A 27,745-nucleotide genomic window follows, 5' to 3' on the forward strand; every position below is an offset into this window, starting at 1 on the left:
GTTCATTTAGGGCCTGATAAACAAAAAAATGCAAGGAGCCCAAAAAATTTGCTAGGCGAAGTCCCTGAAACGGCCACGCCCACTTTTTAGGCCTGGCATTTTGTATCTCGGCTCCTGAAGGTCACAGAGAGTTGATTTTGGGCTCAAAAGTTGCGGAAACACCACATTTATATTAGTGTTATGAACAAACATATGCCCTAAAACCTTTACTTTTTCAGATATTTGTGAAAAATCACTGCCATTCCGCCATGCCCGTTTTGGCTACGGCTGAAATTCAAAACCGCTCTGGGTGTATCGCGTATCATGGGAGAAGAGTTTTCTCATTCATACTTTGCTTTTATGGGTGGGCTGCACCTTGAGAAGGTTTCTCTGGTCTGTGTTGGCCAGTTGATAAAAGGAACTGGCCTGGATACCATCTTAACCTCAGCTAATCTGAACATCACTGGTCTGACAACTGCTGTATGTGATGTGAATTCCATAAAGAAGGCTAGATACTGCATTCAAATCCTGGCTGTGGTCCTGGCCAATAAGAGAGACGAGGCATTCCAGGCAAAACATCTAGAGGACAACAGTTTGATTTGGAGCAATTGGGTGGCCAATGAAAACAGCCCCATGTTTCACTACTGGACCAATGTCCTTGAAGCAATCAAGAAGGATCTTATCTTCATCAGATACTTTCGGGAGGCCAACTTCATCATGATGGTCAGTGGACTTGAGCAGCTCATTCCTCTTTACTTTGCACTTGATCATACACACTATGCCAGATGGACATCAGTGTTTCTTCAGGATCTCAAAGAGCTCAAATGGCACCCAGAGTTGTTCAAGGAATTTCTATCAGGCTCTTTCGCAGTAAACACCAGAGGTAACCGATTTTCGAAGATTGTATGTGATCAAAAGCAGGAGCATAATATAAAGGTCATCAAGTCTGACACTGGATACGTCGATATCATCAATCGGGAAGATCAGGAATTCTTCAGCAGGGCTGTACGCTAAGCTTTTTCACTAGGGGCACACTTGCCCCTAAATGAGAAATTTAGGGGCAAAGAATATTTTTTAGGGGCACATTTTTAAATAACTTTTACCATTATAGTAGGGCTGGGCGATATGGCCTCTAAATGATATCACGATATTTTTTGGCCATATCACGATGCATATCGTGATATTTTTACATTTCCTCTAAAGCACTTAAAAATGCTTGATTTAACCCTTTGATGCATACAGTCACGCCAATAAGATGATTATAATAAGTCCCTGCAACATATGTTTGCATTATTAAACCATGAAGATGCTTTAAATTTTTTTTTATTAAAATGTACTAAGAGTAGTCTACTGACACACTAATAATAAAAAAATTTACATCTAAGACTATTTATATAAAAACTCTTGGGTGCCTTTTTTTTGCACAGTACTGTGTTTTCTATCCACTTTAGCCAAACACACACACATATATATACACACACACTACTGTGAGATAATAATCACATACAAAGGGATAATGGCTTATAGCAGACTTAATGATTTTAGAATATTTCAGATAATGAAATTAAATGTGTATCATCAACTATCCAGTTAGTATTTATACTGTCTGTAACGTTTGGCTACTTTAAAAATCATTGAATGTAGAGAGAGAGAGAGAGAGGGGGCGAGAACGAACGAGAGAGCCAGCCCCCCCCCCCCCCCCCCCCCCCCCCCCCTCGGGTTTTGTTCTAGGTTCGCGGTTTGATCGTCTAAGCTGCCGTAGGTGATGACGTCACACTCGAATGTAAACAGGAAGAGTCTAACACACAGAGATGGAAAGTGGATGATACAGAAACGAATAACCAATAAATATGAAGTTATGTTTAAACTTCTGTTGTCAAGCGTTGTCAATATAACCCACCCCCTTTCCTCACGAATGGAACTAGTGTTGTGGAGTCCGCTTTGACCGCTTTTCCGCCGTCCCCCGTAACGTTAGCCTATAGCTCCGCCGTCCCTGCTACAGTCGGGACCACTACACTGACGTTAGCCTATAGCTCCGCCGTCCCTGCTACAGTCGGGACCACTACCAGCGTTTCCGTTAGCCGGTAATTACCGGTATTTGACCGGCAAAATCTGTTTAAGTCCGACATATTTAATATCTCCGGTCTTAATGTCCGGTGGAAATAATTCCCTGAGTCTAAGCACAATTTGATTATTTGAATTGTATTAAAATAGGCTAAAATTAAATAGCCTATGCGATGAACGAAACGATCATTACATTTGTTTCCTCGTTGCTTCTAATAATGACAACGACGTCGTCAGCGAGAGCTTAGTGCTGGGTGTGCGAACTTTTGTGAAGCTGCAGAGCCAGAGAGGCAACAGCACAATGCAGTATTCCAGCAGTACTCCAATTCAGCCATTTTCAGCCAATGTTGGGTGGGGGGCGCTGCTGTGCGGTTCCCAGAAAAGAGCCAATAACAGCTAAATCAGCTTCTCTGCAGCGCCATACTCTTTGCAAATAAGTCGTTGCGAGGTGGAGAGAGTCGTCACGCAAACCACGATAATGTTGCCGTCTCTCTGCTTTCTCAGTTCTTCGCTTGATATAATTAATACAAATGTCCAATATAACGGAATTCGTTAGCTCATAAAAATGTGATTATAACAGACTGCTGTTTAGTGTCGGACCGACTGCCCACATACGCGGTCTATTTTATTTCAAGTCAGCAGCAGCACGGAGTATCGAGGGACTTATTTTATTTGGAATATATTAATTAATGACTGTATACGCAAAAGTAACCTAGTTTTAAGTAATAATATTCTAAATCTACATGCCTTGAGGATGACATTCTTTATATAGCCTATCAATTGTTTTAAAGCTCAATAAACTATGACCGGAATTAATCTCATTTGTCCGGTAGATTGAAATCTTGCAGGTCACGGAGACCGGCAACAATTTTTTCTAACGGAAACCCTGCTACACTGACGTTAGCCTATAGCTCCGCCGTCCCTGCTACAGTCGGGACCACTACACTGACGTTACACAGACAGTCAGCCAGTCTATCAGAGTGAGTGCTCAGTCAATTTTCCCCGCTGATCATACCCGAGTGCTCAGCTCGCGTGAGTGGCTTCATCACACGCCTTGGATAATTTAGGAGTGAAATGCGAATGCAAGGGTTGAAATCACTACTCGCAAGCCCGCCCCCAAATATTATTTACCAATCGCAACGACCAAATTAAGGGGCAATTTGCGACCATCTCGTCGCAGTGTACAGCCCTGTTCAGGAAACTCGAACTTGCCCTACCCGAAATCCAGTGCTACCTAGCTGAGGTCGAAGGTCAAGATCTAGCACACGGACACAAAGAAATGCTGGACTCCTTCAAGGAAACGTTTTCAAGCCACACTCTCAAGGTGTATCAGGGGATCCTTACCAACCCCTTCAACCAAGCTCAGTTCATGAGGTTGAACTCATCCATTCCCTTCCCATATGTGGTAACTAAAGATGCCAGCCTTGTTTTTACAGTTGGCAAAACACAGCATGACCAGTTTGTGCAGGAGCGATTTGTATATGGCTCAGAAGGATGTTAGTGCGAAAATCTCCCGAAATGCCCTGAAACTCCCAAGTTCAGGTGCAAAAGTCCAGCTTGCTAGCCCTGTAATCAAGCCACCTAAAGGAACCTTTGCAAAGCTGAAGGAGGCCTGCAGATCAAGAGAAGAAGAGACAAGGAGGCTCTTTGGTGGTGAATTCACAGGTAAATCTAGTTGATATAATTTCAAAGTTATTCAATGTCTTAGACGCAGGCAACTTTCGTCTTACCAGATTCTCGATACAGTGAGTTCAATTATTCATTTTATAAGTGAATTGATTTGACAGTGCTAATTTAGTTTTGGTAAAACTATTCATTTCAATCACAGGTTTACCAGAAGCCCTGTCAAGAAAGGATGGAGACATTTATCACAGCCAAAAGTCTCAAATCCTGAAGGACATCGGAGTACAAGTTCAATCTACAGCCTCAGAGGGACTTGTGATAGATCTATCTGTGCAAGTACGAATCCTGGCGAAGTCTCTTACCAAAGGCATGACATTCCGGGACTTTGTCTTCAAGGTGTTGAACAGTGTTGTGATTGGTCATAAGGGAGCAAATCGTATTGACATTGTGGCTGACCTCTACCAGACTATGAACATTAAGACTGCGACTAGGAATAATCGGGGGTCAGCAGGTAGTTCACAGATGGCCTTCAGTGAGAATGACACCGTGCCGGAATCTAAGCAATTCTTTGAAGGTTTTCTGTCTAATCAAGACAACAAGGTAGCCCTGAATTTAATGTTTGCCAGGATTGCTAAGGAACATGCATGGAACTGGAGCAAGGAGTTCAGCATCACCTACGGCAGGAAGATCCTTGCAAACGTTGGCGAAAATGTTGAGATCCAGCTTTATGACCGCATAGAGATGCTTGAGGAGGCTAACAACCGCATCATTTGCCATGAGATGGACATGCTAAACAAGGGGATCAAGTCAGTTACGGTTAGAACAGTCGACTCCGATGTAGTTGTCATCCTACTAGGGTTCACTACGAAGTTCCTGTCAGTATGTTGTGATTTGCAACTTCGTCGACATTGCTGTTCCGGACAAATGCCAGTTCTACTCAATCACAGAAGCACACAAGAAGCTTGGTGGAGATGTGGCTGATGCCATGCCTGTGTTCCATTCTTTCAGTGGCTGTGATTCTGTGAGCGCCTTCTTTGGCCACTCAAAGAATGCTCAATTCAAAGCCTGGATGAACCACAGTAAGTTGACAGAGCTCACTGCTACATTGAGAGGACTAAGTTGCTGCCCTAGTATTGAGACTGTTAGGAACAGCATGGAAGTTATTGAACCCTGGGTAATGAGCTTGTACAACAAGACTGGATTGTATGACTGTGCAAGTATAGATGGACTCAGATTCCAGCTGTTCAAGCAGTCAGTTAAAGATGAGCCGCTCTCTCATCCTGCTTTCCGAAACTCCTATACTTCATGAGTAACTTGCCCAACACTGCTTAATGGTTCTTTAAATATTTTACATGTTTTGATGTGAAAAGGGATGCTGCACTTAGCACTGACTGAGAAAGTAAACATTACAGTTCTACTTTATAAAATGCTAATTGTAAATATGTTTAAGTCCACTCCACATTACAGTTCTACTTTTGTTTTGATGTGAAAAGTGATGCTGCATAAGATGACTGCTGAGAGCGTCGTTTCTTGACTCTCAGCTGAGAGCGTTGTCAAGCTACAATATTATAAAATACAATATTATAAAATCCCGTCAGGAAGCGTGCCTCAAAGCATGAATGAACCGGCATTTACCGGCATTTCTAAGCACTTTAAACGCGAACTTTAGCGCACATATAAAGTCACGCTTATTATGATGAATTGAAAATGGGGGACCCTGATGTAAACAAGAAGAAAGTCTTTCTCTGGTCTGCATCCCCTTAACAATTGTATGTATTGAGCTGTACTGTACGCGTACTGTACTGTACGCGTGTAGCGTTTTTCAAAATGGTATAAAACTGAAATTAACCGATTAAAAACAATCCGTAAAATGAACCGATTAAAAAACAATCCGTTTCGACAATGTTGACTGCAAACAAGTCATTGATAAGCGACGGCCATATTAGACACATAGCCATAATTTAAGATATAGTTATGCATTTGCAAATATGAGAGTTCGGTCATTGAAGTGGGTGGTGGCACGCAACAGGGTTCACCCTGATGTAAACAAGACGAAAGTCGTGTAGCGCGTGGAAACAGCTGTTCGCGCGTCACTCATAGCGAGGGGGGCGTACGCTGTGTCAGCGGCCAATCAGAGTGCAAAACGGGAACCCGGAAACACAACTGCGTTGGTAAAAGCATACACGCGTTGGGGACGCCTGCACAGCAGAGACAGGAAATGGCGGGGGTAGTGTGAGCCTCCCACACGTTACACCTCACAAATGAGAGTCCGCGCTGGCAGGTGAAAAGATGTGACAGGCTGCCTCCTCGTGTATCGGAGGGGACACGTGATGCAAGGCTTCTATCCTCCCTACAACCGGCCAGTGGGGGGCATATGCGAGCAACGTTCAAGACAGGGGAGGGAAGAATTGGCACAGTGGAATTGGGATGGAAAATAGAAAAAGAGGAGAAAAGTGGATAAAAAAAAGTTTTTTTGGACTTCAAGTGGTTTGCTTTGTTTCTTGGGTGGTTGTTGGGGTCCTCATCTTATAACAAAGCCTCAACCTAACACTAGTATGATTTAGAACTTTGGCCCAAACTAACTGCATGGCCTTCATGAGCAGATTTGGCTGAAGTGGCTTGGGCGCTGATCAATTCAGAGATAAATAAGGTTTTTCATGAATATCTCTAAAGGTTAAGACACTAATATAAATGTGGTGTTTCCGCAACTTTTGAGCCCAAAAATCAACTCTCTGCGACTTCCAGGAGCCGAGATACAAAATGTCAGGTCTAAAAAGTGGGCGTGGCTGTTTCAGAGACTTCGCCTACCAAATCTTTTGGGCTCCTTGCTTTTTTTTCTTTATTGGACCCTAAATGAACAGAAAAACATTGGCTCAAATGTTAATCATGATTTGCAGCCTTGACCCCATATTTGCCCCAAACTGACCAGACTAAATGTAAACATATTCCCATGTCAAGAAAAAGCCCCATTGAATTGAGAGAGAGAGAGAGAGAGAGAGAGAGAGAGAGAGAGAGAGAGAGAGAGAGAGAGAGAGAGAGAGAGAGAGAGGTGACGTATGACAACGGTTACGAGTTGTCCTCTATACCATGACAGTGTTCGCTGGCATGTGTCCAATCATTTCCTTTGTTAAATGCTACATCACTGGTGATAAGTAACCATCAGCGCTGTGCTGCTTACACTTCATCCGCTTTGCATGAGTTCACCCCCATCCGCCAACCTCACCATCACCACCACCACCACCACCCCCCACGCCTCGTTGCCACTGACCCAGACGGGACAGGGCAGGACACCGGTCTCTGTGCCCTCTCTTGTCTTGTCCAGAGTAGGAGACGTAATCACACCAGGCTTTGTGCCACTGTCTTCCTCGTCCTCATTACTCACCCGCCTGCTTCCTAAAGGAACTGATTGAAACCCTGACAATGAGTGATTGAAATTGAGTCTGTCTGTGTGTGTGTGAGAGAGACAGAGAGAGAGAGAGAGTGTGAGTGTGTTAAAGTGTTTGTGTGTGTGAGAGAGAGAGAAAGAAAGAGAAGGAAAGCGAGAGAGGTGACGTATGACAAAGGTCATGTGTCTGTATGTGTGTGTGACGTGAATGAAAAAATATATATAAAGAAATGAAAACAAATACTAGCCTTAGAGCTGCTGCGATAACCGCATTACCGCGGTATCGCTGTTGCATCACGCTCACCGCAGAGTTAGGCTGAATACCGCGTCACCGCTGTTTTTTATCATAATAATAAAGTTGGCTTGCGGCTCTGCAGATATACCCTACTCGGTTCCAAGCGACCCTATTGGGTAGAAGTGGTACCAGAAAAGGCATGTGAAACATTGCAGACCACTGACTGGTCAGAAGAGAGACGCGTCACACTTTGTAGCCTCTGAACGAAAACAGAACGCCGCGCCGCCATCTTTACTGCCTCGCTAAGGATGCATTTCATTCAGGATTTGTTTGCGACAGAACCAAGTGCAATAAACAAAAAAGAATGGATTCACTGTGTATTCTGCCTTATTTATTGATGAAACAAAACCGACATCAACCCGAGCGGAGAGTTTAGTGTCACAACAAGATCGCTGATGTGTTAAGTTTGTTGTTGTTATTAGCCTAATGCTACCGTCAGCCGATATACACGAGAGGTAACGTTAAACCCGGGTTTGCTTGGTAGAATACACAATGAGAGGTAACGTTAGCTTTGGCAGAATAGACGCAACGAGAGTCTGGTTAATGTTGTTATTGATTGATTGATTGATTGAAACTGTGTTAAACTCTGGCTTGCTGCAAGCCCTCGGACATCTATGCCCACGGAGCTTTCAGTGTACACAAGCGGCGCCGCCTGCGTCCCCACACGGAGACAAACGGAGTAGTACCTGACTGCAGTGGAAAAGGAACGAAGTACCAGGTGCCTAAAGCGGGTCGAGTCGAGTAGGTACTATGCAGTGGAAAAGCGCCATTAGACTAGAGGCAGGCTATAAGAGTAGACTACTAAAAAAAAAAAAATGCATTCAAACTTTTTTTTTTTTTGTGCGCACTGTGCGGTAATACCGCGGCGGTAGAAAATATTTCGCAAATTCGTGCGGTAAGGAAAATATCAATACCGCGGCAGCTCTAACTAGCCTTGTACTGTCTTTCACTAGTATGCACTCTGCTACTAAGGAATCTACCATGTCTATATTACCTACTATGCTAATATGCACTCAAGTCTGTAGCACTCAAGTTCAACACTGTTTGACAAACAATGTTACTGACCCTTAGCTGCCAGAGTTGTACCCTTCCTGCTGACTTGTTGTACAGAACTTGTAAGTCGCTTTGGATAAAAACATTCAGCTAAATGACTAAATGTAAATGTATGTGTAAATGTGTGTGCGCACGCAAGAGGGAAACTTTGCCTTCCTCAAAGCAGGATATTTCTCTTTTTATATATTTTCTTTTACTTTTCCCAGTGGGGGAAAATGCCCTTTGTGACAGAAGATAACTCGGAAACAATAAAAGCCTCCTCTACTCTACAGGACAGTCACAGGCCCTTCACCTCAACGGAGTAATTCAATTTCCAAGAAGATCAATCCTCGCGCCTGAAGGTTTTATTTGTAGGCTTGAGCGGAGTACTAGTATGGATTACGACTACAACTATGGCAAATAAAATACAGTTACAGAGCGAGAGATTGAGTACCGTGGAAGTGTACACAGCAGTTGACATCCGTGCCCTCCTGGTAATCTGCCGGGGACAGCGCCCACACGAACGTGTGGTAGTCTCTGACCGAGGACCATCCTTCCTGAGGGAGGACAACACACACACACACATGTTAAGAGCTGCTACTAATGATTAATCGATGCATCTAAATTATACATTTTCATCCCAAAAACACCCGCAAACAACTGAACATTTACATTTATGTTTACTGGCATTTTACTTATCACATGAATTCACACTGAAATCAAGCTAAAGCGTGCACTTTAACAGGGCATTTTCTAATATTGTTTCCGCTTCTGATTGAAATTCTTCTTCTTTTGTATTTCTGTCAGACTGGATGCTTTGGAACATTTAAGCGGCACCAGTGAAATGTTTCCAAGCGTCGCCGCAGTTAACGATTTGTTTGATTCAGTCGATTTGTTGTGACACATAGCACATGTACGCACGCACGCCAAAATGATATCATGTTGAACTTGGATACAGAGGCAGGGTCATAGGGAAGAAACCGACGTCACAAAGATCATACGTTCCTTCGTCATGACATCTGGTCGCATATAAACATCACATAATTCACTGACGCTCATCGCATTGAATTGCATGGTGACGTAACGGTGATACCAGACCAAGACTCTTGTCATTTACAAATTATATTTGATTTCCTGATTTCGGTTTGTGAGTGAAAATGTGCTTGTTGTCATTAATTCAGAGACAGAATTCAACTGAATTGTGCGACGGCGTCGGCGGTGTAACGATGTTGTGATTTCATCAAAATGTCTCGGGGCAGGCCGTACTTGAATACACACAACGGATTTAATTTGATTTCTTTTTTTTGACAGGTCAACAGTGCCTTGGATCTGACCCTCTGTGTCATCACCACGGTATAGAACGGTACCTTGAAGAGGCCGATCCAGTCGTTGCTGGCCCATGTGTGCTCCGAGCTCAGGGTGTAGTGGCACTCCACTCTGCTCTCTGGGAAGTAGCTGCAGCCCACGTTTCTAAACTCCACCCGCCACACGGTCTCCATGGCAACGCAAAACAAAAGCTAGGCTGTTCAGCACCTACAGGAAAAACATGTACAAAAAAACAACGACAACAACAAAACAGAAATGAGAGATTTCTTATTTTGCAGTTCGCTACACCTCTAGATAGATACCAATAAGCAAGCTGGCATGAGCGGATTGAGAAATAGGTGAGAGGTGATCACTGGGGAGCAATCTAGAGAGAGAGAGAGAGAGAGAGAGAGAGAGAGACATGGTCAGAGAATGTTTGTTCAGTGTAAGAGGATCCTCTGTGAGCACACAAGGGCCTTGAGGGAAGGACACTACCAGTGTTAAAGCCCGACGACATATTACACCTCTATATAACATTACTTGTCACTATGACTATTTCAGTTGGCGCCTCTCCATGAAAGTTATTACCACCATCATGTGTGAACAACATGCACAGTGGCTGTTAAGACTCAACAAACCTGTGTATGTATGTGTTGAGGGGGGGGGGGGGGGGTTGCATTTGAACAGGCTGTGTATTTGAAAATGTATATTGATGAATTAAAAGACAGTTATCTTAACTGTTCAGGAACACAGCAGCCAAGTGATTATTAATTAATTCCACATAGTGCATATTGACTCTATGACATACTCCTTGCTAATACAATGCACTCTCTCACATTAAAACAGACGGGTTGTAGGCATTATATTAATGTATATTAATATAGAATATAGCATATTAATACATGTATTTCACGCTAAATGTAATTTTTCATCTATTTTTTAAACCTAGCCTGACATCGAATAACAAAGGCCACAGAGTGAGTAAAACAACTAGTAAATAATACAATTTAACACAAACTATAGGTTAGCTATCTAAATAAATACTTAATGAGCAATAATAGGCTATGTATGAGTGACACACGTACACTCGCAGCGATGTGCTTAATTAAACCTACTGTATGCAAGTATGGGGGGGGCTAAATTAGTCAATATAACATTGTAGAAGCTCGAGAAGTGTGAATTTGTGATTTAAAAAATATATAAGCACCATATTTTAGGAAGCTCAAATTACACTGCACGAGAGTATAGAGGCCCGACAGTAGCACATGTTGTTCTGCGAGAATAACATTGTAACGACGTTCTTAGAACAATGTTTTTCTCCCAGAACAACATGTGCTACTATTGGGCCTCTACTCTCGTGATACAATAATTTTATTAATTTAGCACGTTACAAAGAAAATGCCCGAAATGATGCCAGTTTGCGGGTGCAACAAGAAGGCGGTGCATTGATATGACCGCGGAATATAAACAATACTTGTCAAAGTGCAGCGCGTTTGAAATAATTGCGTGCGTCATCCAAGACAATTTTGGCAAGGCTTTGTTAATTGCAAGCGAGGTCTACGCAGATATTGCTCGACAGTCTTTGATAACGCACTTACCTTTTACGCGTCGGTTCCCTGTAAATTATCCAAATAAGCCGCCCGTATCAAATGAACAAGTCACAGTCCATTACATTAGAAAACAACTATGCCTTGGCAATTCTCAACTGTCTGTGATATTACCCTCTGGCTCAGCTGTGCCACAAACCTACAACAATAACAAAAACCAAAGCAAAACACAGGCATGACAATTTCGGAACTACCACTGAATCATGGGAGTTGGTGTTCTTAGACAGATGACATAAACCTTCAATGCCATGGTTTAAACTACAACCCCCAATAACAAAAGTGAAGGGCAAAGTTCGCATTAAAGGCAACGTGATGCTTCTATGCGACCGTGGTTGTTTTTCTCATCTATTTCCAACACACATTGGATGTAGTTCGGTGTAGCGAAGTATAATATCCAATGGAATAGTGGCACCTCACCAGTGCGATGAAAAAACAACTATCTAATTGCGGCAATGCGAAATGGAAGTGCCATGAGGGTTCAAGCAAGATGTTTGTATTACTCATACCGTACGCGTTTTTCCCTCACCATTTCACGGAGAATAATGTAAATACTAGTATTTATTTATATATCTAGTACAGGCCATAGAAGACTATGTTGCATATTGCAGAAGCCATAGTTCAATTTGCAATGCACAACAATAAACATTGATTGATTGATTGATTGATTGATTGATTGATTGATTGAAAATTGTATTAACAGATTGCAGAATGGGTACAAGTACAATACAGTAGGTACAGTACAGCTCAATACACACAATTGTTAAGGGGATGCAGACCAGAGAAAGACTTTCGTCTTGTTTACATCAGGGTCCCCCATTTTCAATTCATCATATTACAGATAGACAGTACTGCTATCTATACATTTGTGACATATCAGATAATGTTCTGCAATTTCAGATGTCTGACATTTGGTTTATTCATCCCCCGTATCACAAACATATAATAAAACTCATTGATCACAAAACATAAAAGGGTAGCGTAGCCTTCTGATATAGGGTTATGTTAAATAGCTATGCACAGTTTTCTCCTGAAAGCCATGTCTTGCCAACCAATATGGCGCAATGCCACAGCTAATTGGGTATACTGTTGCCGTTTAATGATAATCACCAATTGAGTACAATCACCTATTGTTTGCCGACCAAGGTGTCTGGATGGAATAGCCTCACATGAATACACATGCAGTATATATAACCCAAATTAGAATATTGTCAACATGGGCCACTCCAGGACATATCATCTATCTTTTCAAATATTTTATAGGCCTTCCTTGAATGTGTGCAATATTTTACTAGTCTAAATCCAATTTTAATCATTTATTTTCCAGCACCCTTTCTTCCCATGTATCAAACAGACCATTATGATGGGGATATAGGTCACACCAACTTTTAAAGTAATTATTTTCTTCCCTGTCTGGCTACCCCCCACTCAAGAGTAAACTTGTACAAACTGGGCAGTACATTTATAGACAGCGTTCCTGTCTCCAAAAAGAACAATTGATTCATCAAAGCTAATCCATCCTCCTATGTCATCACAAATGGCAAATGGCAATAATTCTAGACAGTTTGCTTAGGTTTGCTAATTTGAAGGCTTCAAACCGTATAAGGAGTACTATTTTCCCCCGGCATCCAAATAACATTTCAGACTGCCAAATCCATACAAAGATTAATCCTAATCATAACATTTCAGACTGCCCAAATCCCAAGATTAACCCTAATCGTAAATAACATTTCATTCTGCCAGTGCCAAATTATACCAATATTAACCCTAATCGTAAATAACATTTCAGACTGCCAACTCATACCAAGATTAACCCTAATCCTAAATAACATTTCAGACTGCCAACTCATAACAAGATTAACCCTAATCCTATATAACATTTCAGACTGCCAACTCATACCAATATTAACCCTAATCCTATGTAACATTTCAGACTGTCAAATATACCAAGACTAACCCTAACCCTAAATAACATTTCAGACTGCCAAACCCATAGAAAGACTAACCCTAAATAACATTTCAGACTGCCAAACCCATAGAAAGACTAACATTAAATAACATTTCAGACTGCCAAACCCATAGAAAGACTAACCCTAAATAACATTTCAGACTGCCAAACCCATAGAAAGACTAACCTTAAATAACATTTCAGACTGCCAAACCCATAGAAAGACTAACCCTAACCCTAAATAACATTGCAGACAGCCAAACCCATAGAAAGACTAACCCTAAATAACATTTCAGACTGCCAAACCCATGAAAGACTAACCCTAAATAACATTTCAGACTGCCAAACCCATATAGAAAGACTAGGCAACCCCCATTTTCCATAATGTCCCCTTTAATATGAAACTGCGCTCCTCAACAGTAGATGGCAGTATATTATCTTGAATACCCAGGGCACACTAGACTAGGACTGCATATGATGCATATAGCAGCCTACAGGCGTACCTGCCTCTACCCTCTGACTACCAGACTTCAGAACAGAAGACATTCCTTGTTTTCTATCACTTGGTTGTGTGTCACAATAGCCCCCCACTCCCAACATAAATAAATAAATAGTGCCCCTTGCAATTAAAGTAAAACTAAAAAAAAGTTTGTATTAAGATAGCTAAATGCCATTTAGAATATGTCCTAAATGCCTTTTAGAATATGTCCATGTAGGTCCCCAGAACATTTAATAAAATAAAGGCTAGGCCTATTTAGTTTACTAGTTGGCACAATGAGGGCATTTATGTATTCCTTTGTCTATTCGGGGCCCCCAGCAAAATGCCTTTATTTCAGGATCCACTGCCAAATGCCTACGCTATTGGGGGTAATCAGTATTAAAGCCCTGATGTGTGTGTGTGTGTGTGTGTGTGTGTGTGTGTGTGTGTGTGTGTGTGTGTGTGTGTGTGTGTGTGTGTGTGTGTGCGTGTGCATGCGTGCGTGTGTGTGTGTGTGTGTGTTTAACAATATTAATGTGGGGTAACTATTCACATAGGCTTGGCCTACATTCTGTAAGAACTTGATGTAAAATTACCCATTGTAAATCTGAATATCTGTTCTATTCCACTGTTTACATTACCCAAGTAAGAAATATATATTTTACAGCCACAAAATACACAGCAAAAGCAATACAAAATGTATGTATCTGTTGTTTGCATCAGTGCAGCTAGTTGTTGTATCAAGAGTCAACCAGATAGAGAATGCAATTATAATAATGGAATGGAATAATGTGTCTTCATTTTTATGGTGTCATTTGTTGAGGTTTGGAGCACATCTTGGCCATTAAAAAAGTTGTAAAACTCCTGCAGGCCACTGATGCATACATACATGCACAATGGGTGTGTTTTTGGATAAGAAATGGGGATTTTTTTTAATTGTCCATGATTAAAGAGGGGAGTATACGCGTGTAACAGAATATGGGTTCAGCTTATGTTTGTTCAGAAAATAGTGGAGATTATTTGTTTTGGGGTAGTTTTTCATTTTTCTTTTATTTATTACATATAACCTTGTGTTTACGTAGATAGGCCTAATCTAAGTCTTCTAAATGGTAAGTATTCTGAAAGGTGATATCTGTTTTCTTCTAAAGAGATGTTAGCATTTTGTGATATTCAGATGAAAGTAACAGGTGCTAAACTGGAAATAGTTGTAACACACAAAAAGGCATGGAACTTGTGCCCAGAAAGTGTTCAGTCAACTCTCACATTCTGGAATTATAGGTCAGAAATCACAGTAAATAATGCAATACAATACAGTAGTTGTAATGTTATTGTCTCTATAAATCAAATAAGCATCAAAGATAGGACTAGTGTTCTCCTAACACATAAACTATAGCCTAAGGCCTATAACGTGTCTTGAATGAAAATGTATTTAATAAATTAAATGCATATTTTTTTTTTGTGGATAGACCAAAGGATGAAACAGTATATTAATTGCATATCATTCTGAACCAAAAAACAAGTTGCTTCGATATTCATTGTACTTTGAGAAGATTGAATAATCACACACGCTCAGTATTAAAAAAAAAAACAGTGGTTACTTTCAAAAGGAATCTATGGCCGTTCACACTAATACAATTGGCTGTATTAGAGGGTGGGAGAAGCTGGCGGGGTGGGTCCGGGTCGTTGTAAACAGCGACTCCTATTCAGTTCGGTCGGGGCGCCTGCTAAGCGCGGATAGGACCTGAGTGGGATAGTGGGATCCTTCCACACGCTACGGGGCTATTCAACTAAATTGTTCAGGGGGCCACATTGTCAGAAACCCAAGCGGCCAGGGGCCGGACTGCCACGGCGCCTCCCCGTGCTATGAATATATGTACACTTGACACAACACGCAACCACATTTTCACAACTTTTATTTAACTACATTGCAAAAGTAGTATACTTTTCAAAAAAAGTGCTTCATTTATGTGCCACATCTGCAACATCTCCTGCAGAAAGTGCTTCATTTATGACTGTGCAACAACTGCAACATCGCCTCTTCAACATTTCAATATAAAAATAAAAAACAAACAAGTGCATGATGTGCATCTGAACATTCTAACATCAACACTTGAACAAAAAAACACATTTATAGTGCAGCTGAGCTTATGAAAAAGTGCTTCATGTCTGTGCAACAACAGCAAATCACAGCATCTTATTAGCACTTATTGTCCACTCTTAACTCTCAAACATCAGGGGGGTGGGGGGCAGACAGGCCTAGCCTACATACACACATCTAATGAGAGCGATTGCACTTCTTTGACTGGGCAATGGCAGAGAAAGAGGGTTCATAGGAAGTGAGGGCTACCCGCAAACAGTGATGCAAATGCTCATTTGTCAAGGAGGCACGTTGCTTGTTTTAATGGCATTCATGTGAGAGAAACTGGATTCACAGGTGTATGTTGAGCCAAACATTGTTAGCACAGATATTGCCAGCGTTTTTATTTTGGGGAATGTCTTGACATGAATACACTTTATCCAAAATGTTGTGGTGGATTCATTCTCAAGTGCCTGCTTCAGAGCAGATGATGCTTGCATTTGCATGTCAATTATTTCAAGTTGCAGGAGACCTTCATCAATGTGAAGTGATGCAAGGAACTCTTGTCCTTTTGTGGAAATAGCAGCTACATTGGCAAATGGGTTGCTCACAAAATGCATCAATTCTCTGGACATGTCAAATTCATCAAATCGACTTGCAAAGTTTTCCCTCAATTTATCAATGAAATCTGTCATTAATTTAGTGACTTTTGGCTCAATTGTGCGTGTTAACGTTGACATGAAAAGAAAAAAGTATTTTTTATTTTATTTTTTTTTATTATCATGTAATCTTTGGCGGGCCGGTCAGAATCATCCCGCGGGCCGGATCTGGCCCACGGGCTGCCAGTTGAATAGCCCTGCGCTACGCCCTCTCAGGGAGGATCCGCGCTGCCAGGTGAAAAGAAGCGGTTGATTGGCTGGACGTGTGTCAGAGGAAGATAGCCTCCACTCTCCCAGATGATCTGACTGTGGGGGGTAAGTGCGCAGCGACCAGGAAGGGGATTGGGAATTGGCATACGACTAACATTGGGATGGGAGAAAAATCGGAGGAAAATGGAGGGGGGAAAAGATCAATAAAAAAAAATAAAAAAAAAGGGAATCTATGGCCACTGCAAAATTGGATATAACTGTATTTCATGAATAGTTAAAAAAAAGTTTATTGAGATGAACTCAAATATTTTGAATGACGTCGTTTTAAGCATGAACTGCCCCAGGGCAGTGCATACATCGGCCCCTGGCAGTGGGATAATTGTAACAAATGCACTTCTTATCTTTACAAAGACGTGGTATAAAATACAAATATATATAGATTTTTATATATTTTTCGGTAGATATAACAAAATAAAGAAAAATCAGACTTGTACTTTTTGTGTAATTACGCAGAAAGCAAAAAGAAAGTCCTCCGAACAAAACGCGTGTAGGCAGAGGGTTAGCCGATACCTCATAGAATTACATGTGAACAATAATCCAAGCTTGTGAAGCCAGCGCACACTAATGGCGCACGCTCAAACTTTTTAAATGGAGGCAAAAAGAGGGGCGTTATTCTAATTCGATTTGATTCGACACATGGCGGGCGACAAGCTAACAGGTAGGTTAAAATCCCTCTTCAGCGTTGGCTAAAAGTTAAACAAACAACTGATAGGTGCTTATATGCTTAATATGTATGACATAGACCTGGGCCAGTTTATTGTCTATTTAGACATTTGCCTCTCAATTAGTCTATCTTCCCATTTTAGCTTTTCTCAATGTTCGAATTGTGTTATAACAATGTTGAAACAACCAAGGGTATATAAAATTGCCCATCCCATAATGCATTTAGCATCCTTTTTGTCTGTTAGCAAGTATTAGTGTTAACATATGCTACTGTGCCAAACATTAGAGCTGCTATCCATGTGATTGTAATGAAACAGCTGGTGATTATAATGAAATGACAACCTTGGCCAATGAGCTATGGCATTGTGCCATATTATATGGCAAAACATGTCATAATTCATAATATGATATATATGAATAGCAGCTACCAAATGTTACAGCTAATGCTAGTTAGTGCTTCATTTGGTATGGTAGCTATTAGCTAATGTTAGCAATAATGTTAGCTAATAGCAAAAGAGAATGTGTTAGATGATTTGCAGTGTGGAGTAAGACTGAGTGATGTCATTAATGGGAGCAGCCATATTTAATACAGTTCCCCATAGACCTCTCAAGTGTTGTTTTGACGAGCCCTGGTTACTTTTTTTTGGTGGTGAAAATGAATGGTGTTTTCCTTCCCCGTTTATTTTGTCCATTACAGGTAGAATCTGTGATGTCATCAAACAGCGACCTCTAGGCAAAAGATGACAACATGGTACTGCGCTTGGTTTCTGTTTTTGTCTGATGTGTGGATTGGATTTCAGTGGTATAGGTCCCTGGTTGCTACTGCTGGTCAGACCGCAGGCTCTACCAAGAGAGGTCTGGAGAAATTCACAGTGTAATAAGTTGCTAAAGTTCAACCCACATGTCACACCAAAATAAAATAGTAAACAAAGCGCAATACCAAGCAGGGTACTTTTGCCTAGAGGTCGCTGTTTGACGGCATTACAGATTTACCTTTAAACTAAATGTGGTGTGAGAGGTAAAATTATGTTTTACTGGAGGATTAGCCTAGGGCTAGATCCACAAAGAATGGATTGCACAGAGCAAGTTGCACCCTTACTTACAATTCATTATGAATTGAAAATGGGGGACCCTGATGTAAACAAGACGAAAGTCTTTCTCTGGTCTGCATCTTCTTAACAATTGTGTGTATTGAGCCGTACTGTTTTGTACCCATTCTGCAATCTGCACGGTGATTGATTGAATGAACATTTTATTAACAGATTGCAGAATGGGTACAAAACAGTACGGCTCAATACACACAATTGTTAAGGGGATGCAGACCAGAGAAAGACTTTCGTCTTGTTTACATCAGGGTCCCCCATTTTCAATTCATAATGAATTGTAAGTAAGGGTGCAACTTGCTCCGTGCAATCCACTCTTTGTGGATCTAGCCCTATATGTTTTGTTAACTAGCCAATTTTTTAGAGCCACATAATGCTAAACACTAAATGACCGGATGTTGCAATTTCATGGTGACGTCGGGTGACCTGATCTGCAATGCTAAGCTAATCTTGGCTAGTGATTTTTCCTTTTTTTTTTAAACTGCCACAAAATTCTAAATCCCCTTCTTTAGCAGAGAGAGAAATCAATATTAAAACAGAGACATAGAGGAAGCAAGCCTGCAAACGTACCACAGACGAAGCGAGGAGCGTTATATTAATAGTCCATTCATTTTCCTATAGCTACAGGAGATTCCTGAGAGACATGAGCAGCCGGAAATACAACACACGTGAGAGCTCTATTGTGCTAGATGGATCCAGCAGTGTGTGAATAAGTAATAACTCAATACTAACAAATGGAAACAAACCTTTTACAGCCTTGATATAGGCTACATGTTTTGCTGTCATAGGCCTATTCGTCCTTGATCATGGGCTCAAACTAATTGTGATTAAAATTAGGCTTAATTCTAACCATTCTACTTTATTGCCCTTGGCTGCTCTGACATGAAATGAAATTGTGTCTTCAAATCAATTAGATAATAATAATAAACTTCATTTGTATAGCACTTTTCATACAGAAATTGCAGTTCAAAGTGCTAGATATAGGCCTATAGGCTAAATAGAAACAAAGCCAGCAGACCTTTCTTCACAACTGCACTACACAGGCTAGTAGGGGTCTGTTTAATCTAATAAGATAACGTTTTCAGTCCGTTCTTCTCACCTCAATCATTTTTATTGCAGTAAAATGGGATTGTTGAGCAGAATGTATTATTTATTTTTTTTAGATCGATATCTGGCGCCCGTGTATCAATACAATCTTGCAATGCAAAATATTGCAATACTATACTGTATGGATTTTTTCCCTCACCCCTACAGGCTAGTGTTTCCCAGTGGTTACTGGGTTATTTGTGGTGGTGGGGGCTAGAGGAAGGGTTAGGTTATTTATGGTCGTGGGGGGCTAGAGTGGAAGGGTTAGGGTTAGGTTATTTATGGTTGTGGGGGGCTAGAGTGGAAGGGTTATGTTATTTGTGGTGGTGGGGGGCTAGAGTGGAAGGGTTAGGTTATTTATGGTCATTGGTAGGGATGCCCCATCGATCGGCCAGTGATCGGTATCGGCCGATATTCAGTATAAATATGAGATTGGGGAATTCCAATAATGCTTTCCAGTCGCCGATTGCGAAAACCGATCGATGACGCGCGCGAAAAACATGATCCAATTCTCAGCGGAGTTGGAATCTCTCCGTCTTCTCTCCTACTACTCACACACGCTGTGCAGTGCACACGTTTTTGCAGCTGTTGGCTAGCGTTGGCTAACTAGCTATCGTTCTTCATAGCTGTAACTGAAGGCCAATGATGCTAGCCTTATGTGATTTTTTTTTTTTTTAATCTTTTTCCCCCTTCTTTTTCCGTTTTTCTCCCCTCCCAATGTTAGTCGTTATGCCAATTCCCAATCCCCTTCCTGGTCGTTGCGCACTCTACCCCCTACCGTCGGTCTGGGAGGGCGGAGACTATCACATGCTTCCTCCGACACATGTGTACCCAGCCCACCACTTCTTTTCACCTGGCAGCGCAGACTCTCACTGGGAGAGTGTAACGTGTGGAAGGTCACACTACCTCCCTCCAGATCCTTCCCTCGCTGTGCAGGCGCCCCGACCGAACTGTAGGAGTCGCTGTTTACAACGACCTGGACCAACCCACCGGCTTCCCTCCCGCTGACTCTGCCAATTGAGCCAGTATGACGGCCGGCCAAGCCGGAGGCAACGCTGACAGCCGGATTCGATACCAGTGTCTCTCGCGTTGGTGATGAGCGCTTAGTCCGCTGCGCCACCTAGCCCCCCTGCCTTATGTGATCTTATGAGTTTCAGTTCACATGAAAATACTTTGACTATAATGGTCAGAAGTAAATTAACTTAGATGCTGTTATGCTTAACACCCAGGCCAGTACTATTCACTTTACTTAATTTCTAAGATTAGATTAGATAATTTAGTCCGGACATTGAGAATGCCTGTGTTAGACCTACAGTATAATACTGCCAGCTGCTATAACAAAACCAAAAACGATCGGTATCGGCAGTGTATCGGCCGATATGGCTCATAGACGATCGGTGATCGGTATCGGTGGCAAAAAACATGATCGGGGCATCTCTAGTCGTTGGGACCTAGAGTGGAAGGGTTAGAGTTAGGTTATTTATGGTCTTGGGGGCCTAGTGTGGAAGGGTTAGGTAATTTATGGTTGTGGGGGCCTAGAGTGGAAGGGTTAGGTTATTTATGGTCGTGGGGGCCTAGAGTGGAAGGTTTAGAGTTAGGTTATTTATGGTCATGGGGGGCTAGAGTGGAAGGGTTAGAGTTAGGTTATTTATGGTCATGGGGGGCTAGAGTGGAAGGGTTAGAGTTAGGTTATTTATGGTCATGGGGGGCTAGAGTGGAAGGGTTAGAGTTAGGTTATTTATGGTCGTGGGGGGCTAGCGTGGAAGGATTAGGTTATTTATGGTCGTGGGGGGCTAGAGTGGAAGGGTTAGGTTATATTTCGTAGATAGCTTATGCTCTGCTTTATGGGAAGACCCCTTTAGCATAAGGCTACTTGAAAGAATTTAGCTACCAATGCACCTGCACCTGTCCAGCCACGCCCACTCTCGCCCATGCACTTAAGAGAGGGGTGTGACCGTACTTCCGCTCTTCCCTATTCTTTCACAACGGAAGTGTTTTTGCTACAGGCCCACGTCAGCAGTGATAGTTAGTTTATTTTAGTTTAGATTCTTGTGTTGCTATTTTTGTCAAAATGGCATCACCACCGCCTGGGAAACGCCAGAGGTCACCATCACGACACGGCAGCTGGATGCATCTCAAGCCATATTCCCCTTTAATTCCATATCTTCATCTAGTGTTTTTCAGCTCTTATGCCTAAAAACCTCCATATTCCCCCTCGAAGAATGCAACTACGTTTCCTTCAATGTAGAGACCCTCGTAGGGTGTGTTTTTATTGAAGCAATGTGTAAATAACCTTTTCACTGAATGTGTTGTGTATACCTCAAAACGTAGAATGGAGGGTAACAAAGGGCAGGGCTCATGCCCCTGTCTTAGTTAACCTCCTGTTCTTCTCCCCTCCCTCCTCGAAATACTACGTTTCAAATAAAGCGTGTGATTATTCACTGTGTATTTTGGGATATTGAACAGCTAAGGGCTGGCGAGCAGCGTTTCTCTTGTGAGGAAAGATTGCTTGATTCATATGGGAACGCGTCTTTTAAACAGTTGTATACCTTGAATCAGCGAGTGGTTTTGCTACTTTGTGTTAACGTGCAACCAAGGGCGCTGCCCCTCTCCCCGTCTGTGTGTTACCTTACGTGCTAGGGTAAAGACACATGACGGGCGACACGTTTTTCGCTTATGAAACAGCCGGGCTCTAAGTGGACGTGTCTTTTAAACATGTTTGAACATGCGCCTGAAACGGGATATAACGAGGGTTATTCTATGGGTGCAATTTCCCCGACCCCAGCCTCGTTGGCTGAGTCAGGGTACGAAACCCCAACCCCACGAGATACCTTGCTGGCACAGTTGGGAGGAACCCCGCCCCACGGGACCCCTCGTCGGCGAAGCCAGGGTTCGCAAAGCACAGCGTGAGGGACCGGGTTACCTATCTACGATTCTTAGCAGGCCAGCGCCAGTTGGCTACGAGGCCGCTTTGTGATTCTTACCACGTGGCTACAGCAGTACCACATGTCGGTGTGGATGGAGGGAACGTTGAGAGCGGGGCTCGTGTGGCAATTTGCACGCCCCCGCCCTCCGTTTTTGGGTTCTGAAACAGACTCTACTATCGGAGTCCGCGGCAACGACAGCCCTGGCCGACGAGATTCAATCCCTGTTGGCAAGGCAGACCATCGTCGCGGTCCCACGGGGTGGTGCTTACTCCCAATATTTCAGCGATGTCCCCTAATATGTTTGGACGTGCACCTGAAACGGGGTATAACGAGGGTTACTCTGTAACCCTAGTCATGAGTCCTCAGGCTCTGTGTGTAAACCCCATGCGGCCATTGAAAACGGCGCAGGCGTTGCGTTCTCTTATTGGCTCGAGAGATCTATCCGTGAGTTGAGGTCTGCGTGGCAGCCAGGTCCCAACTCACGATGTCAATTGGGAGGTCTCTCCGGGATAAACCCGGCGTCTTCCCCTCTCGTGTGAGCGGAATTTGTGACGGATGGTTTTTTCCCCAGGCTCAGTATATAAACCCTGTGTCGGGTCCTTTCGGGGACCGGCTCCCGCCTGTTTCTACCCAGACAGGGGGGAGAAACGTTGTGGGTGCTCTTTTCTTGTCAGAACTCGTCCGCCACTGTTCTCAGGTTTTATGTGCCCACACGCTGTTCAATATCAGCGCTTGGTCTTACGGGACCGGTTTCGGCGTCTGACCCAGGCGTGTTCTCAGGTGTTTATTTGAAACAGCCTTTTGGGGCCAGCGCGCCCTGGTCTGTCCAACGGCATAAACAGCGTTTCTTATGTGGTCGGCCGAGAAGGGGGTTTTTCTCTACCAAGCGCCAGCTCACTAGGCTAGCTCGAGGGCTTGCGTGCATTTCCGGGTGGAAGTGATGGGGTAGATCAAACATTGACGGGGGGGGTTTCACGCCCGTTAGGTGGGCCACCGGGAGCTGTGCGTTCACGTATACAGACCGTCTTGGTGGCGCCCCCTGTGATGTTTTTTTTTTTTTTTATTATCTTTTCCCCCCTCCTTCTTTTTTCCGATTTCTCTCCCATCCCACTGCCAGTCGCCATGCCAATTCCCAACCCCCTTCCTGGTTGTTGCGCACTTTCCCCTACTGTTGGTCCGAGAGGCCGGAGACTGTCACATGCTTTCCTCCGACGCATGTGCAGCCAGCCGGCAGCCAGCCTGGCCGCACAGATTCTCACCGGGAGAGTGTAACGTGTGGAAGGTCGCACTACCTCTCTCCAGATCCTACCCTTGCTGAGCAGGCGCCCCGACCGAACTGTAGGGGTCGCTGTCCACAACGCCCAGGACCCACCCACGGCTCCCCTCCCCCTAACTCAGCCAAACGAGTTAGTATAGCGATCAGCCCGAGCCAAGGCAATGCTGACTCTCCGGGAGTCGAGACAGCAGCCTCTTGCATTGGTGACGAGCACAATCTCCGCTACGCCACCTGACCGCCTCTGTGATGTTTTTTGATCGAAACATGTACCTATCCTCCTCTCCTTTGGAGAGGTGCGGCAGCATGAAAGGGCACGGGACTCATCCTGGTCGCGCCGGACCGGATCAATTCAACCCGGTGCCCGCCGGTCACAGATATGTTCTGTTAACCCGAAGGGCCCTGAGCTTTTCCGGGGGGAAAATGCCAGGGCGGGCTGGTCGCCACAGGGGCTGATGTCATGAATGTTGTGTGTCATAAAAATGCCACTATGAGTTGAAAATGGGGGACCCCGATGTAGACAAGACAAATCTACATCCCCTTAACAGTTGTGTGCATTGAACCGTACTATATTGTACCCTTTCTGCGAACTGTTAAGTAGGTTTTCCTTTCTCCATTTGTGTCACCCCTCCCTCCCCACTCGGCGGGGGGGGGGGGGGGGGGGGCGTCAGGGGGCTGCTTGTTATCAGTCAGCCTCTCTAAGCGCTCCTGTGTAGTTCCCGGTCCTCCAGGCACGGGTCGGGCCTTGCCCTTGTTACCTGTTGGCCTGGGTTAACCCTTTTTTAAGTCTGAAACGCCTTAAACTGCATTATATAGCCTGTATATACGTGCAGTTGTGTTTCCCGGTTTTTTAATGGGTTAAGGGAGCAAGCTTTTTCTGTTGGGATGGTTGTCTCCCCGGCATGCCGATAGCAGAGTCAACTCTCTGACGGAGCCTGGGTCCGGCTCCGGCTCCTCGAGGGTCTGCCCCCGCATATTTTATGACTAGTGAGGGGTGGGGGGTAACAGGACACCGACTGTGCGAAAGAGGGGACAGCACCCAACAAACGCACAGGGTGAGCAGACCGCTGGACAGAAGGGCCCGCGACTACCCGACCGCGCGCCCCGCACGCTACCAGGGAACGTACGTGAAAACAAAAGCCTGTGTTACCGCTTCCACACCTTGTGGGGTCGGGGTCGTTAAACCCCGATACTGCCCTTACAGAGCCTCCTCCTCCGGGAGTTTTCAGAGCCTCTTCCTCAGGGGGTCCTCGCTGCGTGCCAGGCGGAGAAGGGCCTTCACCTGTTGTACGCCCTGTTCGATACGCTGGCGGTGTAGAGGGTGGTGTCACCAGTGAACGCCTGGAGAGGTCTCGATGCCACGGCCTCATTGACCTCACCAGGTCTGTTTTTAGGGGTCCTGGCCCCCGGACTCTGTGGTAAGCCTGCCTTGAGTGGCCTGGGGCTGGGACCTCCTTCGCGCCCCGCTGCTACGGCTTCGCCCGCGGGACGCCTCGCGGGCAGCATCAGGGTTTAACGACCCCGACCCCATGAGGTGTGGAAGCGGTAACACAGGCTTTTGTTTTCATGTACATTCCCTGGTAGGTTAGGTCATGGTCGTCTGGGATTTGTGGTGGTGGGGGGCTAGAGTGGAAGGGTTAGAGTTAGGTTATTTGTGGTCATGGGGGGCTGGAGTGGAAGGGTTAGGGTTCGGTTATTTGTGGTCGTGGGGGGCTAGAGTGGAAGGGTTAGGTTATTTGTGGTCGTGGGGGGGCTAGGGTGGAAGGGTTAGGTTATTTGTGGTCATGGGGGGCTGGAGTGGTAGGGTTGCCTGTACGTTAATGCCAAGCAAGCAGTGCAAAAATGCTTCCGCATTCGTCACCGCACGCTAGTGCGGTAAAGCGCCCTTCTTTTCAGACAAATGCTACCGTGCGTGCACCGGCGGCGGCGTGCTCGCTCAGGTGCGTGCGTGCGCCGGCGTGCTCGCGCGAGGTGCCCGCGCATGCGCATGAGATCCCGCCTTGGTTGGAGCTCAATATATATAAGTCACCGCCTCTTATTCACTATCTGGCACTAGCTCAATTGGCAAGGACACATGGCTGTGGATCCTATGGCTTGTTTGCTGGCGAGTTCGAATCCCATCGAAAATATTTTTTAACGTGATTTTTTTTTAACGTGTATTCTTTCGCCGGTTAAGGTTAGGCATTGTTTCGGAGTTGGTTAAGGTTAGAACGGTTAAGTTTAGGCGCTGTTAAGGAGCTGGTTAAGGTTAGAGTTTGTCAAAGAGAATGGCAATATAATTTCTATGGTTAAGGTTAGGCATTGTTTCGGAGTTGGTTAAGGTTAGAACGGTTAAGTTTAGGCGTTGTTAAGGAGCTGGTTAAGGTTAGAGTTTGTCAAAGAGAATGGCAATAGACAGCCTATTTCCGCACGACCTGGGCGCTGGGCGGCGGAAAATGAAAGGCGCATTACTGCATGCCACTACGGTAAGTTTTTGCACTGCTTGCTTGGCATAAAGCTACACGCGGTAGGGTTAGGTTATTTGTGGTTGTGGGGGCCTAGAGTGGAAGGGTTAGGTTATGGTCGTGGGGGCCTAGAGTGTTAGGGTTAGGTTATTTGTGCTGGTGGGGGGCTAGAGTGGAAGGGTTAGGGTTAGGTCATTTATGGTCGTCAGGGATTTGTGGTGGTGGGAGGCTAGAGTGAAAGGGTTAGAGTTAGGTTATTTATGGTTGTGGGGGCAGCGATGCGTTGCTCATGGGACGATTGCACTTCGGGCAACCTAAGTTTTGTGAGCAGAAGCGCGTGCACGCGCGTGCACACAGGAATGCGCTGCACTCGACTGATGCACCAACTTGCAGTACACACCTGGCTACTTTGCATATCAATAGTGCCGGTCGTCAGGTGTTACATTCCATTCGTAGAGGCAATTAGGCATTGTTTTTAGTCTGTCCTTATGCGAGGGTACATTTATGCGCGTGCATGTGGCGTCATTAGCGTGCGTGCAGCCTGTGTTGATATGAGCATCGCAACACTGTGTGGGGGACTAGAGTGGAAGGGTTATGTTATTTGTGGTGGTGGGGGGCTAGAGTGGAAGGGTTAGATTATTTGTGGTCATGGGGGCCTAGAGTGGAAGGGTTAGGTTATTTGTGGTGGTGGGGGGCTAGAGTGGAAGGGTTAGGGTTTAAGTTATTTGTGGTCGTGTGGGGCTAGGGTGTAAGGGTTAGGGTTAGGTTATTTGTGGTTGTGGGGGGCTAGAGTGGAAGGGTTGGGGTTTAAGTTATTTGTGGTCGTGTGGGGCTAGGGTGGAAGGGTTAGGGTTAGGTTATTTGTGATCGTGGGGGGCTAGGGTGGAAAGGTTAGGTTAGGTTATTTGTGGTCATGGGTAGGGCTGGGCGATAAAACGATAATGATAATTATCGCGATATATTTTAATAATCGATAATAATTAAAAAAAAATGGAACCTGCAACACGGCAGCTTTAAAACCAGAGACAGTGGACAGACTTGTCTTTCTTGCCTGCAACTTAAAGTAATGGCTTTGCTTGTCCAAATGACTTGTCCAATACTGACCAAATTGAGATTTATTTTTCTCTTGTCCATTTATTTTGTTTGCTTTCTCATTTAAAATACAGTTTAAAACCCTCTGTACACAGTAAGCTATGTGTGCTAGCAGAGCTAGTCTCCAGTCGCGAGTCACAGTGCATGTGTGCGGTGGTTTGTCCACCAAAAAAGCACCAAAAGATAGAAAAGAAACTAGCAGAGCCAGAACTGTTCAACTCCCCTGGAGCCGCAGACACTTTTTTTGGTACTTTCGCTTTCAAACCAGCTGCAGCCTGAGAACTGGAGTGTGAGGGGCTGTAACACTAAAGATGGGGGCAACGACAAAGAATTGCTGCAAAATAAACATAAATTTTTTGTTTAAATAATAATAAATAAATAAATAATACTAATAAAAATATTGATAATTATCGCTATGATAAAATGTTTGGCCATATC

The 27,745-nt window shown here is 44.0% G+C and overlaps 1 protein-coding gene across 2 annotated transcripts in view; it reads right to left on the reverse strand.

The window, feature by feature from the left end:
- calcoco1a (calcium binding and coiled-coil domain 1a) overlaps nucleotides 1-27,745 on the reverse strand; it is an 80,560-nt gene that overhangs the window by 35,811 nt on the left and 17,004 nt on the right. The window contains exons 1-3 of one of the 2 annotated variants that reach the window (XM_084332886.1): nucleotides 11,282-11,418; nucleotides 9,746-9,911; nucleotides 8,833-8,935 (exon numbers count right to left, since the gene is read on the reverse strand). In XM_084332886.1, coding sequence (XP_084189012.1) covers nucleotides 8,833-8,935; nucleotides 9,746-9,877 — 235 coding nt within the window. In that variant the 5' untranslated portion in view covers nucleotides 9,878-9,911; nucleotides 11,282-11,418. Of the gene's footprint in view, nucleotides 1-8,832; nucleotides 8,936-9,745; nucleotides 9,912-11,281; nucleotides 11,419-27,745 lie in introns of those variants that run through there. The other variant, XM_084332887.1, reaches the window with a different exon arrangement.

This window comes from Notolepis coatsorum (assembly GCF_963971535.1).
Source record: "Notolepis coatsorum genome assembly, chromosome: 17".
In the NCBI taxonomy this organism is placed as follows: Eukaryota; Metazoa; Chordata; class Actinopteri; order Aulopiformes; family Paralepididae; genus Notolepis; species Notolepis coatsorum.